Here is an 18,447-nt window from a genome sequence, read left to right as displayed (position 1 = left end):
CGGTGATATCTTCTCTCCTCTCCATGCTACCAAATGTAAGACACTCAAATAAATATATCAGTTTCTATCTGGTAATAAAATATCACATCTACCAGTTTTGCACATGACATGCATGTGGAAGAAAAGGTCCTATCACACGTGTACCAGCAGTTTGTAGTACAGTTAGTCAGAGGAAAGTTTAAAGTGAAGAAAAAGGAACATTTCTAGGCAGAGGAGGAAATGGGCAGGACAAGATGAGCAAGAAAAAAGGCCTAATATTTCTTCCCCCACCCCAGACACATGTATATAAACAGAAAGAAAGTGATTTCTCCTGCTCATTGGCTGCTACTTGTTTGCTGCATCTCTCTGGGACCACACACCATCTCTCCAAGATGTGGGCAAAGGTACTTTCTTGTTTCTTTGCACTGTAAGATAAACTTTTCTGTTTAAGCTTTTGTATCCTCACTCCATATGTTTCAGTAGGTGTGTATCACACCATGGGATACATGGCTCACCTGCTTTAAATTACTTCTGTACCTCAAGATAATACTGCTTTAGTACAAAGCTGGGTGAGAACTTACTTGAAATCATGGGTAAAGTTCCAGTGACCATGGACAGAAAAGAGAAATCAAATTGCAACAATGCGATGAAAAGCTACTGGCGTAGTGGGGGTGAGCCTGTATCATAATTATAAAGGAGAGAGCAGCATAGTTTGTCTTGTTAACTTAGCAAAACAGAGACCGAGGGGAAATACCATCACTCTGTGTGGACATGTGCAGGGGAGTAGAGGAAGGGGAAGGATAAGGAGAAATGGAATGAGATAATTTCCAAAGAGAGAAAATAGCTATATTCTGTAATGCAAATATTAAAAAAGCAAGTGTGTATATAGACTGGTTGTAAATAACATATGCCTCTACAGAGAGAAATTCTAATGGCTGGAGAAATGAAGTTCTAGATTAGTTTCTGATAGAGATATTAACAGCAGCTAAGAGCTCCAGCTAAGAAGCAGCAGTCTGACTTTGCATAATGGGTCAATGCCCAATGGGAAAGCAAAAGAAAATTAGAGATATAATTCCCACATCAGCAGGAGCCAGGAAAAAGGAGCCACTGCTTTTCAAAGAGGTGAGAGAGATCTTGTCTTGGAGAAAAGCTGGGAGTCCAGCTGGTCACAAATTCAATGGAAGCCAGGAGCAGCAAATGCAAGGTAGGGCTGCCAAGTCCCATCTCCCACTGAGCTCCAAGCTCAACAAGGCTTGGGATGGTAATTCTGCTATTCAGGGAGATCAAATCTTGACCCTTTGTGTGGTAGAGGATGCTCTGGATTGAAATGACAATTCCCCATTGATTTCAATAGCAATGAGAAAGTGCTATAGAAAGCCAGATGATTTTTGGTTCTATTTGTTTTATATATGTGTGTGTGTAGATATAAATATATAGAGAGAGAGGGATGAATGGATAGATAGATAGATACATAGATAGACAGACAGACAGATAGACACACAGAAATCTTGCAAAGTCACATCACCTGCAGTGCTTACCCTCAAGAATGCAAGTCAGGGAGGAAGCAGCAGAAATACAGAACAGATAAGGACACTGATGAAAGTATAAATAAACTATAAATAACACTGTGGCATTTCTGGGAATAAAAAAAGGAAGAAATCAAACCTTAGTTTCGCTGATGCAATTCATGTAAGCAGAGGCAGGGTAACAGAAATGGCCAGCGTGCTGAGCAATAGCTCAAAACTGAAAGTAAAAACAAATCAAACCAAACCAACAAACAAAACAGGAAAAATAAACAAACAAACAAACAAACAAAATTTTTAAAAAAGGTTTCTTTAAATAAAGAGAAATGTGTACTTATATATATATTTTTTTTCCCCTCCCAGACAATTACAGGAAATTTTGCCGATGTGATTCATGGCTTGAATGCAAACCACTTGACAGACCAAGTTATTCAGAGAAGCAAGCGAATGATTCTGGATACTCTTGGAGTGGGGCTTCTGGGTACCAGCACTGAGGTCTGCCACAAAGTGACACAGTACAGCAAGGTGAGGAGTCCACCATTCATGGCATACCCTAAGGTTTAGCTTTAAGAAAAGCAAGGGAAAATCAGTCTATAACGGGAAGGTTTGTCATGGAGAAATTCTTTTGGGGCTTGGAAGAGAGACACAGCATTCTTCCCACTGGTGACAGGGAAACTTCATTGCTCGGGTCACTTTTAACTCTGGATGGGCAAAAGTCTATGTAACAGACTGTATGCTAAGACTCCCCACTGCAAACACAGTTAATTAAGAATCCCTTCCTTACTGCCACATATGAGATTTTATTAAAAACATCAGCAATGCAAAAGTCGCTTACCATCAGACTTTCAAAAATACAGAACTGTCAAAGGGATAGAGAGTTAGTAGTGGGTTACTATATATAAAACATAATTGTTGTCTGAGGCTTATTGGTCATGTTTCTCCTCCAGTCACGTTCTCCTTAAACTAGAGGAGTACTTGGCCTTGAGGAGAAGCCTTCCCAACACAGGAGCTCATCAACGAGGAGGAGCTCAGCCCACTGTTTTATCAGTCAGACCTGCCTAGTTTGACTCAAGCTTGAGAGCTCTGTGTGCCAATAAGTCTCTTCGCACAAGAGATCCCCCCTTCTCAAACTGTGGTAGTTTGTGCCCTTTTATTTCATTCTGTAAAGATCTCTTCATTGGCTAAAAGATCTGCACAGCAAGAGGAAAAGAGCAGAGCCCTTTACAATGTGGGGATACCAGCACCAGGAGGCTGTGTGTCATCTACCCAGGGACTACTAAAATGTAGAAAATCAGAACTTTTAACTGGAGATCTTCCCCAAGGTAATGAGGGAACTGCCGATGGATGGTGAGAAGTGACATCGGTAGTCAGAGGCTGTGTGGGGGAACTGCATGGCCAGGTGGATGGTGTTGGTCTACCCCCTGATGTCTGTTTGGGTGGAGAGGGACATAAACCAACGGGAAATGGAGTTTCTTGTCATACTTTCTGAAAGAACGATATTTTTCTGGTGAAAGGAAACAGTTGGGTCCTGAGAGCATAGAGATACAGCGCACATATATCTTGGGTTCAGACTTCAAATTAATTGATGTCAATTTGTTTCAGATCTACAGCTCAGAGATATCCAGTACCATCTGGGGCCACTTGGATTTCCGACTGCCTCCTCTGTATGCAGCTTTTGTGAATGGAGTCGCTGTAAGGGATACACTTTTATTTGCTCTTAAATCACATTAATTGATGCCATTCTTTCTCTAGAGAGAACAGAATGCTCCTAAAATCCTAGTTTATTTTATTCTTCTGCCTGAAGCCTGCTATAAAACTTTCCTAGACTGTTCTCCTAATGTGCTTCAACTTTCTTCCAGTGAGACCAAGCTCAAGGTATAATATATATCTGATACAACTCAACAGCACCCCTTATCTTTAATGTGGGATTTTGGACTTTTCAATGTCAGAACTCTACTGCTTGTCACAAACTTTCTACAGCCACATTACAAAGAGATACTCTAGCTCTCACTGATTTCACTGGGATCCAAATTTCATGCCAACTGGCAAAGGATAGTTACAGAAAAACACAGACAGATGCACATACACATATGCATATAATATCACAAGGCAATTTAATCTTCAGTTACACAGTTGCAAAAGCTGGTTATGTATTTTGGACACATACTTTCTCATTAAAGCAATAACTGATTCCCCAGACATTTGTCTAAATTCAGTTTGAGGTTGAAATCATTTGAAATTGAACGATGCACAAGAGGTGGGGTAGACAAATTTGGCAATTATGCTAAACTAGGGAAGGTGACCAACCGAGGGAATGGTAATATTAAACCTATCTAAATTAGTGTGACAACGAGATCAGAGGTCCAATTTGACACCTCATTTCCAACGTAGAGAAAATTACCTTGGAAATGAGATTTGGTACCTCTCAGCTCCTAGCAGCCTATGTGATATTCAAATCTGGCTGTCAGCATGTATGTGATCATTTCAGTTTACATCCTGGTCACAGGTCAGTTCTAAGCGCTTATTGAAGATGCTGGGAATGCAGCTTACTGGGCATCAGCAACAATTTTCCTTATCCTGCACTACAGGGCGTCTTCCCAGCTGGTAGCAAAGTTTTTCAAGGCAGGGACTGAGTTTTCTTCTCTCTATTCAGAAGCGCAGTCCTCAGAAGTGCATATTCCCAGTATTACAGGGCAAGATCTGAGCACTGGGGAGCCTGACCACCTTCCCAGTTTGCTATTAAGTAAGACACAGGTGAACAGGTGTGAACATTCAGCTTTTGAGGCATTATTATGCTATTAAAAATGCTGTCTGTGATGCTCTCAAGTCTTTGGGGGTTCTTAAAACTTTGGGGGGTGGTTCCAGCAAGCAATACATTGCAAAAACTGACGGCATTGCTGGGAGCAGTTTGCTTCCAGAACATCAGCTGTATGCCATGCTGGAACAGCCCAAAATATTACCAAGCAGCTGGGCTCTGAGCATAAGAAAGAGGAGGCACCTCTCTCAATACTCCCAAGGGCTAAGCAGCTCATCTCAGTTTTAAGACTTTGGCTTTCCCCTACTCCCAGCAAGCCTAGGGAGTCTGGTTCCTCATGTGGCAAATCTTGTTCCAATATGCTGAAAATTCAGGCTAAAGACCCATGTACATTTGCAGGCCTGTGTCTGTGGATGGTTGCACTAGGGAAGTTGTTCTGATGATACAACTTTCAATTAGCAGCATGGATTCTGCAGCTTTAATGGTGTGAGCACTAACGGCAGCATCAGTTGCTGCACTGGAGAAGTAATTTCATTATGTTTATATACTGGTTTGGGGAAGTGAAAATTCACTGTTCATATGGTAGACCTAGAACTGCTGCTTTAATCATACCAGTCTACTTAGATAAGCAAAAGCTTACTGTAGGAAAGAAGAACCACTGTCACACTGGTTTGAGACTGGTGCAACTTGTATTCCTCTGAGGCAAGATTTGCATTGCATTGTCACTTCTCACGGGTCCTTATTGGCAGTAAAGGTCTTTAAAAGAAACTTCTAAAGTTTTGCTTTCTGAGGAAAATCTAGTTCTTGAATCCTTTTTTATACGAGTTATAGTAGTTTCATTTGACTGAGCCAATCTTGTCAGAGTTTATTTCTGATGACAAGTCCGGTCTTCTCTTTCCATTAGGTACACTCCATGGATTTTGATGACACGTGGCACCCAGCCACACACCCGTCTGGGGCTGTGCTCCCTGCAGTGATTGCACTCTCGGAGGCCTTTCCCCAGAAGAAAAAAATCTCAGGTCTCGATCTGCTCTTAGCTTTCAATGTGGGAATTGAAGTGCAAGGCAGACTGCTGCGCTTTTCAGGTGAAGCCAGGAATATTCCAAAAAGGTATACAGAAATGCTTCAAGTAGAAAGTTGTGTGGAAGGTTTTACTTCTCAGTGTTAGTATACTTAATTAAATGCAAGTTAAAATACAGCTGGCCACAATCAATCATATTTTCTGTTGTATGTCTGGAAATTTAGGAAAGGTTCATCTTAAACATGAAAACACGATTCCTTATGGGTTAGCTAATAGTGTATGTAGGGAATTCATGTGACTTTTTGAAATATAGTAATCAAGAGATCTTGTTTTCTCAGGTTTCACCCACCAACTGTGGTTGGTACAATGGGGAGTGCAGCAGCTTGTGCTAAACTGCTCGCTCTTGACCGTCTGAAATGTAAGAACACCTTGGCTATTGCTGCCTCCTATGCAGGTGCCCCACTGGCTAACGCAGCAACCCAAACGAAGCCCCTCCACGTTGGCAATGCTGCCAAGCATGGCCTGGAAGCAGCCTGCTTAGCATCCCAGGGCCTCCAAGGAAACAAACAGATCTTGGACATGGAGTCGGGGATAGGTGCCTTTTATACCGATTACAACCCGCAGACTCTACCAACCTTGCAGTCCTATCCCTGGCTGTTGGACCAACAAGACGTGGCCATCAAACGCTTTCCTGCTCATCTTGGAACGCACTGGGTGGCTGATGCAGCATCTTCTGTTAGGAGGAAGCTTATGGAGAGCAGTGGCAACTTGCTCCCCCTTGATAAAATTGAGAAAGTCACTCTCAAAGTCCCAGAGGTCAAATATGTGAACAGACCCAGCCCTACCTCAGAGCATGAGGCTCGACACTCCTTTCAGTTTGTCGCATGCTCTGCTTTGCTGGATGGCAGCATGTCGGTCCAGTCCTTCACCAGTGAGAACATTCACCGTCCAGCTTTACGGGAGCTCCTCTGCAAAACACAGCTGGAGCACCCTGCTGATAATACACCCAGCTTTGAGAGCCTTTACTGCGAAGTGAGTGTCACACTTCAGGACGGCAACGCCATCAGCGACCGCTGCGACACCTTCTACGGACACTGGAGGAAACCTCTGAAAAAGGAAGACTTGGAGGAAAAATTCCAGTCCAATGCCTCCAGCGTCCTGCCCGCAGAAGCCACAGAAGCCATCACAGAGACGGTGTACAATCTGGAAAAAATAGAGGACTGTTCAGTACTAAGCATGTTTTTATCAGGACAATCAGCTAGAGTGCTTTCAGAGAAGGTGCACTTCCTTTGAATGTTCCAACCGACAGCTGCTCACAAAGTAAACACAAAATTCAGGACAAACTCCTATTCAGTAACTCAACCACTTTTAAATTGGACTCCTGTAACAGAAGAGCCATGCTCAGTCCAATATTGTGTGTTTTGGCTAAGTAAATAATTTAGCGATTACGTGCATGGCTCAGTCAGGCTCAACAGAAGATTCTCTGCTGGAACAGTCGACTTCAATTATCTTTATACCTCTAGAGGCAGAGCACAGCTTGCGTGTGACACCAAAAATACCCCACTCTTCTGCCAAAAGAAGTCTGTATGTTCTCTTTCTGCTAAATAACTCCATAAAGGAAATCCAGATTCTGGAGGAGTATGGAAATGCTGTCTCTGTGAGAAACATTGCTGTGAGAAGGACAGAGAACAAAAGCCTTTAAATACGCGTTTCTGTAGATTTAGCTCTAGAGCCTCCTTGAAGAGGCCACCCACTACGTCAGAGCTTTGACGTTTGTGCTAAAATAAACATGGCATACATACAGAGCAGTAGCACTCGATACTCTGCAAGACGTCGGGCTTTGCTGCAAGGACTGGTCTTGCATCCACAAGGTAAAATAAACCTTAGTGCCCTTCCTGGTCACTCCAGCTGCAGAGCAAGAGGGACAACTCACCACTCCTCATCATAAAAGCGCAATATTTCTCAGTTCCATCTTCTGGCTGCTCTGTGGTACAGGTTTATTCCTGCTGTATTCCCGCTCCAGTTACAAGGTGCTCACTCAACATGACATGATTAGAGTTAATTAGCGATGACAGGTCTAGATTACTTCAAGCACTGTGAAGCTTGGGCTACAGTAGTTGTTATGACTGACAGAGACCTGTGAGCTCCAGAATGATGCTTATGCTGAGACAACTAAGCCCACACTATCAACTTATCTTGGTAACAAATTCTGGGAGTTTTTAGTTCCTTTAGCAGAATAAGCCTTGCCAGGTTGTGTTTCTATGAGAGGCTGACAACCTTTGCTCACACTTGAAAGATGATAAAAGCACATGTTCTAACATATATAAAATGTACTTTCCTTAGGGCATTAACATATGTACATACAAAAAAACCCCCCACAAAATAAAGTGAATTCATTTTATTAAACCTCAAATTATTTACTAGAGAAAAAGTTGTGTCCTTCCCACAATGTGTTCATCTGTACTTAAGCCTCTTGACTCTTGGTTTATGAAGTAAGTCTATCTAGACTTACTTTGCAGTCATTTCAGAAGGCCACTAGTGATATTTGGAGACTTACAGAGGGAAAAAAAAAAAAGACATTATTTTATTTTTAGAAAGCAGAATTTAATTACTTGCCTATACTGAAGGTATACAGACTCATTTACAGCTATGTCATCTGCAGTTATAGCTAGGTAATTTTAACAACAAATGTGAATTAGTGATAATCATTAGTGATGTGATAAAAATCTCATTGAATGAGGAGGGTTCCTCAGACCAAAAGACCTGCCCATGAGGCCTACTAGAAAGTTAACATTAGATTAATAATAGATGAGATATCTAGCAGTAATTAGCTTTCAATTGTAGAACAAAACCTACGCTGGAATTGAGAAGTCAGCCATGGACAGTTGATTATCTAGTGATTGTTACAAATTTTTGTGGATGTGCTTAACCTAAAGTAAACTTTGCTCATTATAATATCATTTTAATCCAAAACAACACCTCCTCGTCAAAGGCTACTCACCTGCAGAAGACCCCTACTCACTGAACAAGCATAGTAAGAATAATGTTATATAACCTGTATGCAAATATTGTAACCAATCAGCCCTACAGGACTGCCCTCAGGGTGTGTGTGTAGTAATAAGATTTTGTCTAAGTGATTGAGACTTTTGTATTGCTGGTATGCTGGTTTTGTCCAGCATCCAGACTGGTACAACTCTGTAATAAAACAAATCTCTCGTCTCTGTGTGAAGAATTTGGCTTATTTGCATGCACACTGGGTAAAGAACCGTATTTTAGGGACAACACTACATTATCTTATCAAGACTCAGTACATTCAGATTCATGAGAAAAAAGCCCTACTGCCACAAGCAACACAACTTTCAACATGTACTTTCTACATTAAAAGAGAAATAGATAGGATACACTTTGCAATAATCATTTGATGTATCACAGACTAAAACAAACAAACAAAACACCCAAGAACTGTGAAGTTTAACAGTTGCAGTATTTTATTAATACAATCAAAAGAAGCTAATTGCTCATGCTTAGCTGAATTGATTTCCCTGCAGAAGTCTGCACTTCCAGTCAGGCAAGTTTTAGGACTTCTTGTACCATTGTTCCAATTCCATCAAAGATTTCATGCAGAGGTGCCTTGCACATGAAAGCACAGGTAGTAACTATTTTATTGGCTTTATCCACATGGGATTCATTTACATTTTTGCAAACGTGCTTACATCCAAGCTCTGCTATAGCAGATGCTGTTTCAGCATCAGGAAACCTGTAAATAAAAAGATTGTAATTAACATAAAGAGATGAAACAACCACAAAGTTTTGCCTTCAAAACTTGAGATATTTAATAAGATTTAAGTGAGTCTCTAGTTGATGATAAGGGAGTTGGACTGCCAGTGCCAGCTTCTCCCCACCCTTATGGATGCAAGTGATCCCATTTTTTGAAAACAACACATGAAATGCAGAGCCACAGTATGTCAGAAGGCACAATTCTGGGTTTTTTACAATATTTCAGTAAGTTTACAGGATGATACTAAGTACAGCCATAACTGATTCTCAAAAGAATGAGAGATGCCAGCTGAACTTGCAGACATGTTAGACCTTCATGTAAGGTCATTCCGCAGAGATTCTGAAGGTTGTTTGTTTCTGGTGGGTTTTTGTGTGTTTGTTTGTTTTTCCTGAGGATAAGGGAGGGACAGTGGCAATCGCTCACTACTGCTACTGATACACAATTCCATTCAGAAGTTTGATCAGGAGTTGACAGTTGTCAAAGCAGCACTGACTTCTACCAGGCCCTGCTCTCATCCGCCTCCCCTAAACTGGCACCAAACCACTATCACCAGAAAAACTTTATCGAAATGGCCACTCAAATTACCACAGGGTACCAAATTTTTGAATGCCAGCTGGCCAGATGCCCAATCTTCATTCGCACATTTGCAATACGAATCAAGGCGTTCAAAGGCACCGGTTAAGCAAATTCTGTATCTCAATATGAGCTAGAATCTATCACTCTATTACCACGAATGTAACGTGAAAAAATAACTCTACACCCTCAGTCACCTGCATTTTTGTGCAGTTACGCTTCTATAAAAGTCATTTTGTTTTGTCACTTTTAAGATTGACAGATGCGACATCCAGTGACTCATTAGCACCCACACTGCACAGTAAAGCCAGTGCAGGAGCCTCGGTGGCTCACAGACTGATGGCTTAGGCAAGAGATAAGGCCTCCTAGAGTTTTCATGCTATTAATTGTAATGTGTCTGTGCACGTTGATATTGTGGATCACAGACCAACGTATTTCTGAATTTAGGGATAAATTTTTCCAGTGCTACAGTGCACTAGTCATCTGACCTCACAGATTCAGTCCCTCTGTTCTGTGCCTACTGTTACTATGCAAGTGAGAATTTGAAATTAAATTATCCAAGGGTTACTGGCACCAGAGATCTCAGACTTTTGCACAAAAGACTGTCCATTTCTTAACTCTAATTCCCACGTAAAATATCTCCATCCATTTCCTTCTTACCTTCCATCTACATTTTTATCTTGGCCGACTGTAACCTCACAACCAGGGAAGACTTTAGCTGCCAGGACTGGCGATATACAGCACAAACCAATGGGCTTTTTAGCACTGTGGAAAGCTTGGAGTGTGGAGTTCACGTGCTCATTGACAGTACAGTCCTTGCCATCTACAGCCCAGGAACACAGGTTCTTTGCTACACCAAAACCACCTAAAGAAAAAAAAGAAAGAAAAAAAGCTCAAATGTTAGACACTGCTAAAAGCCACTAAATATACCAGAAAGAAGTTCTCCTTTTTTACAGTACAATCATGGCATGTGTAGGACTGTTAAGTTATCATACTGAAAGCTTTCAGCACATGAAGCATGATGGGCTTAAAATGTTAAAAGTTTAACTGCATATTTTTTATACCATGTATGTTACGTAGGCCAGAAAGCTTAATCTTGCTTCAATAAGTAACAAATGGATAAATACAAAACCCCACATTCATTTGCTAGTGACTGGAAAAGCTGCATCATCTCCTATGCACCCTTTGATAAGCAAGAGAGGGATTAGAAGAAAGACCAATGATAGTTAAAAGTAGAAACTGCAGTCCATGAGAATAATGCAAACAGTGGTTTGACTCTACAGTAACTTCACTCTCGAGTTTTAGTTCAATACTTAAACAATCACAAGGGAGCTTTTTTCCTCACCTAGAATTCTTTTTTGGACTTAAAAAAAGATCAAGGTTAACGTAACAAAACCAAAATGGATATTAGATAAAAAGGAACTGATAACATATGATATTCTGAGACATATCACTTGTGAGTGATAAAGTAACTTCCTATTAAGAATAATGCTGATTTTTTCTTTCTAGAAATAAGTTTCAACAAGCCTTTGCTTGCATTTAATCTTCATTTAATTGTACAAGCAGATTATGTTTTATGGTACCTTCATTTGCTGGCTCAATAACCACCAGAATGATCAAAGAAAAAAGGTTACTAGTAAGTGTAACCACCCATTATATTTGATTCCTTGTGGAATGCGCACGACATTAACTTTTCTAAAATAAACCAAAAGAAAATTCCACGAGCATTTAAATGGACAACATCAAGTAGCTTTGCATTTTTAATATTTTCCCTTCACTCTTTGCTCACTTTCGAGTGTTATCTGGAATCTCTGAGGCAAGATTTTAATTTTCAAACTTAATAGGGTTTATTTCCCTCTAACAGTTATTACAGCAACCCCACTGAGCCTGGGTTATCATAGCATGAAATTAACGTGGAAAAGATTTGCTAGTCTCTACTCCCTGATCAGTCCTGAAGTCAGCCACTCATTTTAACGCTGGAAGCCTGTTTCTCTGCGTTATACACACGCTCCCTCTGCTGGGCTTAAAACAGAGGACAACTTCAAAATTAACTGCTAGGCGCAGTCGTGAAGGCAATATTTAACAGTACTATGAATACTCTGGCAAGTGATCGTCAGCAAGTCATAATTTCCTCGTGACGCCTTGGTTTCTTCATCTCTAGAATGATTACAATTACCTCCATTTGAAAAGCAATTTTGTGGTCTATAAATAAAAAATTATCCATACGCATGTTTAGTGTAACTTGATCAGCAGCAGACCAGATACACAATTAAAACAAAATGTACTCATATCTGACAGGGAATACAGTCTACTTAGCAACCTGCTTGCCTGCCAATAATTTTAGAGGCCATAAAATTAAAGCATTGCCCTGTAATGTCAAGTTCTGGCCTTAACTTTACTACTCTGGCCAGTGTTCTTGTCCACAAGTAGGCACTAAAGTTTTCACAATCTTTAGAAAGAAGGAAGGAACGGTGCGATGTATAACTTAGCAAAAGAACACTCTGACATTATAAATTACTGACCTATAAATTAATAAATGAACTGAGATGGCTTGGCGGCTCATGAGAGCTTGCTAAAACATTTTCTCATCCTCAAAAGAAAATAAGAGAAAAAAAATACACCATCTCTCAAATTCTAGAGTGTAATTTATTCTCTAAATGGATTTAAAAACAAAAAGTAATGAAGGCAAAGCAGTTATTTGCAACCGAAGACCCATAAATTATTTTCTTTTAAAAACCACCTACCAGGGAAAATGACCGCATCGAATTCACTAGCTTTCAGTTCAGCCAAATCCTGAATGTTTCCTCTTGCCAATCTGGCACTTTCAACTAGAACATTTCTCTTCTCTTCTGCTGGACTTCCTTTTAGGTGATTAACTACATCCCTTTGCTCAATATTGGGGGCAAATATCTTCACCTAGAACACAGAGATGAAGCATTGTTTTGAATGTAAACAGAACTTACACGTACTGGTGACAATAAAGATCTTTTAATGAAAACAGTCTTTGTTCCTGAAGTCTCCATCCACAGGATGGATCTATTGCATTAAATATCTAAAGTGGCAGATGACATATTAGGATGGGTAAACTCAGGCACTTTCCACACCCTATTCCTGCAGCTTTTTGACAGGAGCACATTCTTACACCAATGTTAAGCTTGCTGATTTTGCCAGGGCCTGCAGATATCTCCTCCACAGACAACCTCAAGGACAAACAGAGCACCACAATTTATACTAGCAGCCTGGCTGGACACAGAGCTGAGCCTGCAGAAAGGCCGCTCTTAACAGTTACAGATCAGGGTGTTAAAACATGTTTTTTTAAAAAAAAAAAGTTTAAAAGATAAAGATATAAACTTTATAAGCATTTCTAGTGCAATAGTTACTTCCTAGTACAATAAGTTACTTGTACTATTAATTTACTCGAGTAGCAGGAAGGAAAAACAAAACACAGGAGAACATATTTTGGTTAGGTACAAATGGGAAAAGCTGCATGAAAAACACATGGCTCTGTGAAAGGTGTTACTGCAGGGGCTGTTTTCGCTTCTCTGTTCTGACGCTTGCCTTGCAGACTTCTCAGTGCTTGCCACTTTGGTTAATTTTAGAGAGGACAATTTTGCGGTAAATACAGAGTGCTTTTTTTTTTTTGTTCATGTGGTGCTGTTGTTACCACCAGACAGCTAAGCACGGCTACATGCAGACAGAAGGTGACCACCTCCTGCCACCTGCAGCCACCACATCCCGCTCCAGGCTTCTCTGAGGAACCCCAGTTACCCCAAAAAGCCCAGGAACAGCCAGCAGTAAACAAGCAGGTGAACCTGAGTGAGGGCTGTGGGGAATGGAGAACAGGGCAGGGCCTCTTGCCTCTCTCCTTGGTTCAGCATGTGACCACTGCGCCTGTCAGAGAGGCACGCACGTCTTTGGGGAGACGGGTGAAAACAGGGAGGGAGGGCTAAGACAGGGAGGGGGGTTATGGCTGAACAGGCTTTGTAGTATGTAGTTTTGGAGGAGAGCACATCTGGAGTATTGTGTCCAGTTCTGGGCCCCTCAGTTCCAGAAGGACAGGGAACTGCTGGAGAGAGTCCAGCGCAGGGCAACAATGATTAAGGGAGTGGAGCATCTCCCTTATGAGGAAAGGCTGAGGGAGCTGGGTCTCTTTAGTTTGGAGGAGGCTGAGGGGTGACCTTATTAATGTTTATAAATATGTAAAGGGTGAATGTTAGAAGGATGGAGCCAGGCTCTTCTCAGTGACAACCAATGACAGGACAAGGGGCAATGGGTTCAAACTGGAACACAGGAGGTTCCACTTAAATATGAGAAGAAAGTTCTTCACAGGGAGGGTGCCAGAGCACTGGAACAGGCTGCCCTGGGGGGTTGTGGAGTCTCCTACTCTGGAGACATTTCAAACCCGCCTGGAAGCCTTCCTGTGTACCATCATCTAGGTGTCCCTGCTCCGCCAGGGGGATTGGACTAGATGATCTTTTGAGGTCCTTTCCAATCCCTAACATTCTGTGATTTTGTGACGCTCCTATCCCGCAAACACCAGGAGCCACTGCGGCTCTCGAATAGACGGGGAAACCATATCCACCCCCCCGGCCCCGCGGAGCCTGTGACGGGCAGCTCCGCACGCACCCGGCGGGGGTTCCGGGGCGCGCAGCCGCGCCTCTCCCCGCCGCCCCCCTACCTCCGCGCCGCCGCGGCTCAGGTGCACCAGCACCGCCGAGGCCTCGTGAATCTCGCTGCCATCGAAGACGCCGCATCCGGCGAGCACCACCGCTACCCGCTTGCCCATGGCGGCCGCCCCTTAGGCCCGGGCAGAGGCTGCTCAGGCCGCCGAAGCCGCGTCCCGCCTCTTCCCGCCGCGCCTGCGCCGAGGGGCTGCGGCTCGGCATCCATCTTGCAGCGTCCCGCGGGGCCTGGGCCGCAGCTCCCGGGCTCGCAAGGTTCGCGGGGAAAAAAAGAAAAGGTCCTAATTTCCTTTAGCTTTAAGCGAAGTGGAACGGGTCGTATATTAGCTCTGATTTCTTTTCTGGCATGCTTACTGCAGCAGAGCAGGAATGCAAAGAAGGTGCTGCTCGGTGGCCCCTGCAATGTTGTCACGCATCTCTGTTTCTGCGACTCGCCTTAAAGTTGCTCTGCTGGCCGTAGGGCCTTGCAGAGGCTCAGCAGTGTACGTGAGAAGAAACTTGTTTACTCTGAGTGTTCCAGAGCACTGGAACAGGCTGCCCAGGGAGGTTGTGGAGTCTCCTTCTCTGGAGACATTCAAAACCTGCCTGGACACATTCCTGTGTAACCTCATCTATGTGTTGTTCCTGCTCTGGTGGGGGGATTGGACTAGATGATCTTCTGAGGTCCCTTCCAATCCCTAACATTCTGTGATTCTGTGACTATAATGGTGTAATGAATATAGTGCTTTGAAAGACAAAAAAAGTGGAATTTGAGTAGAGGCAAGCAGTACTGCTGGGTCCAAGTTTCAGCTCCTCAGACCCACACACCCTCTTGGCTCCCTTAACCTTGTATTGGCCTCTCAGGAGTCACTGCTTTTTACTAGGAAAAACAAAGAGGTTATTTGGAAACCCAAACCTACCTTCTAGCACCTGCTTATTTGTTAAGGCATCACCCTCAAGAACCAAAGGGCTTCCTTAGGGCAAGGCAGAAGTTCATCTCTAGTCTTTTCCTTAGGACAGAACACACAAATGTCACACAGGAGACCAGATTACTTAATTTTAGAAAGGTCCCTTAGCTGTTCAGTCCTTCATTTTTCATCAGCTGCTTCTTTTTTAAAACGAACCTTGGCCTTACTAATGAAAATCTACGCTCTTACTGGAACAAAAGGATGAAAGGGTAGATCTTGTAGAAAAATGAGTGTCTTCCAAAAATTTGGAGTATAGGAATTCTGCAGGGGACACAACAGTGCACCGGCTGGGAAGAGCAAAAATGGCATATGCAAGTAAAGTCTCTTACTGCAGCAGAATGCATTCAGCTGTATACTGCAAGGTGAGGAGTCTGTGTGGGATGATGTATAGGGAGATTCTTCAACAGAAAACAGCCAGGATAGGGAAACTCCCTACATAACAGCAGGCTGTTGCCTGCTGGGCAATGCTTTGCTCCAAATAAATGCAGGGCTACAGCAATAATTCCACCATAGCCCATATTCTACCTCTCAAGATTGAGCAGGACTGCAATGCAGCTCCAACTCAGAAAGTTCTCGATTGCCTGACCACCTAATCTACAACCAGATGGAGGAAGATCCTTCTCAACTCAAAACACTTGTGGAATTAGAGCTCTGTATAGCACCAAATACTCACCTTATTCTCCAGGCTTAGCAGGACCCCAGGGAAGTTCCAATGGAGCCATCTCAACCCAGAGAAGTATGAAATACGTTTGGTGGGAGTGGAGTGTAGTTCAACATGGGTAGTTCAACATGCTTTCTGGCATGGGACTCCCTGGGCTCAGCTGCAGGAGAGCAGAAAGTTTGATTAGGTTTGGGGATAGGGGAAACAAGAGTTTCCAGAGCTGGAATCCTCCCCACACTTGAGAGGTAGGAGGAAGATGCTGTGTGGATGAAGTTCAATGCATGTTTGGAGATATGAGTGGGTTCTCGAACTCTCCTTTTATTAGGGTCAGGGTTAATGTTATAGCTGGCTCTGTACCATGGTCTAGCTCTAACTTGCTCATGCCATGTCCCTTTCCCAGCTCTGCGACCTTGTGATGGCCCTCTGTGTCTGTCTTAGATCCATGTTTTCATCACAGCTCGTGGCATGTCCCTGCCCTGGCTCTGCATCACCATGAAACAGCACATGATGACTATTCTCTGTCTTGAGGCCACAGCAACAAATAACAACAAAAGCACTTCACAAGCAATACACCTCTGCATACAGATCTTTGTAAGGTGTAAGGACTCACCTTGATGGGAGAAGAAACTACTGTCAGGGCTCTGAATGCACTAATAGCCCTTAATTACCTTGGCCAGCCGCAGCTGGGGCCTCTACCCACACACCCTCTGGTCACTCACTCATACAGGCTGGTTTTCCTGCACAGACTGTGAACCTCTGCCACAGGAAGCCTGATCTTCAGTCCTGCCTCCTGGATGGACATTGGATGCATAGGTAGTCCTGTGTCTTGGCTGGACCCTGGGCTTGACTCTACCTTGTTGTGTCTGGGGCTGCTGGTGGATTCAGCTGCTATTCCATACCTATTCTCACTCAGAAACTTCAGGACTACACTGTGGTCATTGAGGTCACTGCCCTTGCCTGCACCACGGTCACCTCTGCTTCTGGCTTGTCCTGCTGTGCAAAGCAGCCCTACTCCTGCTGCTCCCTGATACCCCAGAGCTAAGCAGAAATGACAAAAGTTATCTGACTTCAGATAACTTCAGATGTATTTGAAGTGGGAAAGAGGATTCACTGCTCTGCTATGTGGCAGCATCCCCAGGAAAGCAGAGGGGATCCCCTGATGAGCTGTCTCAGCAGAGCTGTTTGGGAGAGCCCAGGCAGGAACAGTTTCTGACTTTCTTCACAATTCTTATCAGACCTTGAGCAACCAGCTACACAATGCAAAGGGGAGAACGCGCCCTGGGCCTTGACTTCCTGTGTCCTTCAGGCTTCAACTTGTTGAATTACATTTCTGCCCTGGACCCCAACCCTTTTCCTACTGCTCAGGATTTAAGAAAGATGTTTTCTCTACTGGAAATCGTGTTCTGAAGGCCCTTAGTTGCCTAACAACAGATTCTCAGATTACCTTAAATTTGTCTTGGATGGCTCTTTGTATTCCACAGACTGTATCCAGCTGACTCATCGATTCGCTTATCCCTACCCTGCAGCAGATCCCAGAGAGTCTCTCTCAGCTCAAAACTCGTGATGAACTTCATCTGCATCCTTGTCCTGAGCACAGCCCTCATCTTGGCTCTCAGTGTTGAGGAGGCCACCTGAGGGGACACCCTTAGCCTTACCTTGCATAGGCACAAAGCCCAGCCATTCTCTTTTCCCATAGAAAAATACACGGCTTTCCCCCACCCCAATGCACAGTTCAGTTTGCATCTCAGGCTACATAGCAGAGTAGAGGTGCAGAGGAGTCCTGTCTCCAGCTCCTTTTCTCAAGACTTCTCTCACACCCCTCAAAGGTGGGGAGGGTGGACCTCACGTTGATGAACTCCTGTCTTTCAGACTGGCTTCAGTGTGACTTCAGGTACTGTGTGTATTTCTTAGTGCGCATCCAGCTGACTCAATAGCTAACATATGCCAGAGTAAGTATAAAAAAGACCTGTGAGCAGTAAAACTGCCATCTGTGTAGTTTTGTCTATGATCTATATATATAATCGTAACTTTCTTTGGCAGATATGCAGTTGAGGGTGTAACCACCAGCCAGAGAACCCCATTTTCATGAGACAGGAGCTGTTACTTCAGGTTCAACAGCCTCTTTGCTGTGACTGTTACAGTGTGATGACTCATCCAGATGTTAAGAACCAAACTAGCTGTTCAAAAGCACAACTTCTGGCTGCAGCAGCAGGATTTGTTTTCCCCTTTCTCTCTGTGCCTTCCATCCTGTCGCTCTCAAAGGCAGAGGTGGAGAAGACACTGTTCTATAATGGGAAATCACTAAGAGTCTTCTTCATTTTTTTCAGGAAAATGTTTGGTTTTCACTAATCAAAAGAAAATGCCTCGGGAAATAAGAAAAATTTAGGAATCCTGTCAACTCCAGAAGTTAATCTTTGTAGCCAGTCTCAAGCCTGCTAGTGGACAAAGATGTAGATCAGCTCTGTGGGTTTATAAAGGGCAGTTCGACATACTTCTGGATAATAAATGAGACAGCTGCTGAGTCAGAA

The 18,447-nt window shown here is 43.2% G+C and overlaps 2 protein-coding genes across 2 annotated transcripts; one reads left to right on the top strand and one right to left on the bottom strand.

Moving 5' to 3' along the window:
• Positions 1–371: 371 nt before the first annotated feature.
• On the top strand, positions 372–6,571 carry ACOD1 (aconitate decarboxylase 1; the record flags this gene model as incomplete). The annotated part of the gene is made up of 5 exons (XM_080345095.1): positions 372–383; positions 1,866–2,027; positions 3,105–3,194; positions 5,162–5,367; positions 5,617–6,571. The coding sequence occupies 5 exons, from the start codon at positions 372–374 to the stop codon at positions 6,569–6,571; spliced, it is 1,425 nt and encodes a 474-aa protein (XP_080201221.1).
• A 2,271-nt stretch (positions 6,572–8,842) lies between these two features.
• LOC308052840 (glutamine amidotransferase-like class 1 domain-containing protein 3, mitochondrial) lies at positions 8,843–14,415 on the bottom strand (the record flags this gene model as incomplete). The annotated part of the gene is made up of 4 exons (XM_080363484.1): positions 8,843–9,035; positions 10,290–10,494; positions 12,374–12,545; positions 14,308–14,415. The coding sequence occupies 4 exons, from the start codon at positions 14,413–14,415 to the stop codon at positions 8,843–8,845; spliced, it is 678 nt and encodes a 225-aa protein (XP_080219610.1).
• Between the last annotated feature and the right edge of the window lie 4,032 nt (positions 14,416–18,447).

Source organism: Nesoenas mayeri (assembly GCF_963082525.1).
Source record: "Nesoenas mayeri genome assembly, chromosome: 1".
Lineage (NCBI taxonomy): Eukaryota > Metazoa > Chordata > Aves > Columbiformes > Columbidae > Nesoenas > Nesoenas mayeri.
The sequence above is the reverse complement of the archived record's forward strand: the minus strand, read 5'-3'. Positions and strand labels throughout refer to the sequence as shown.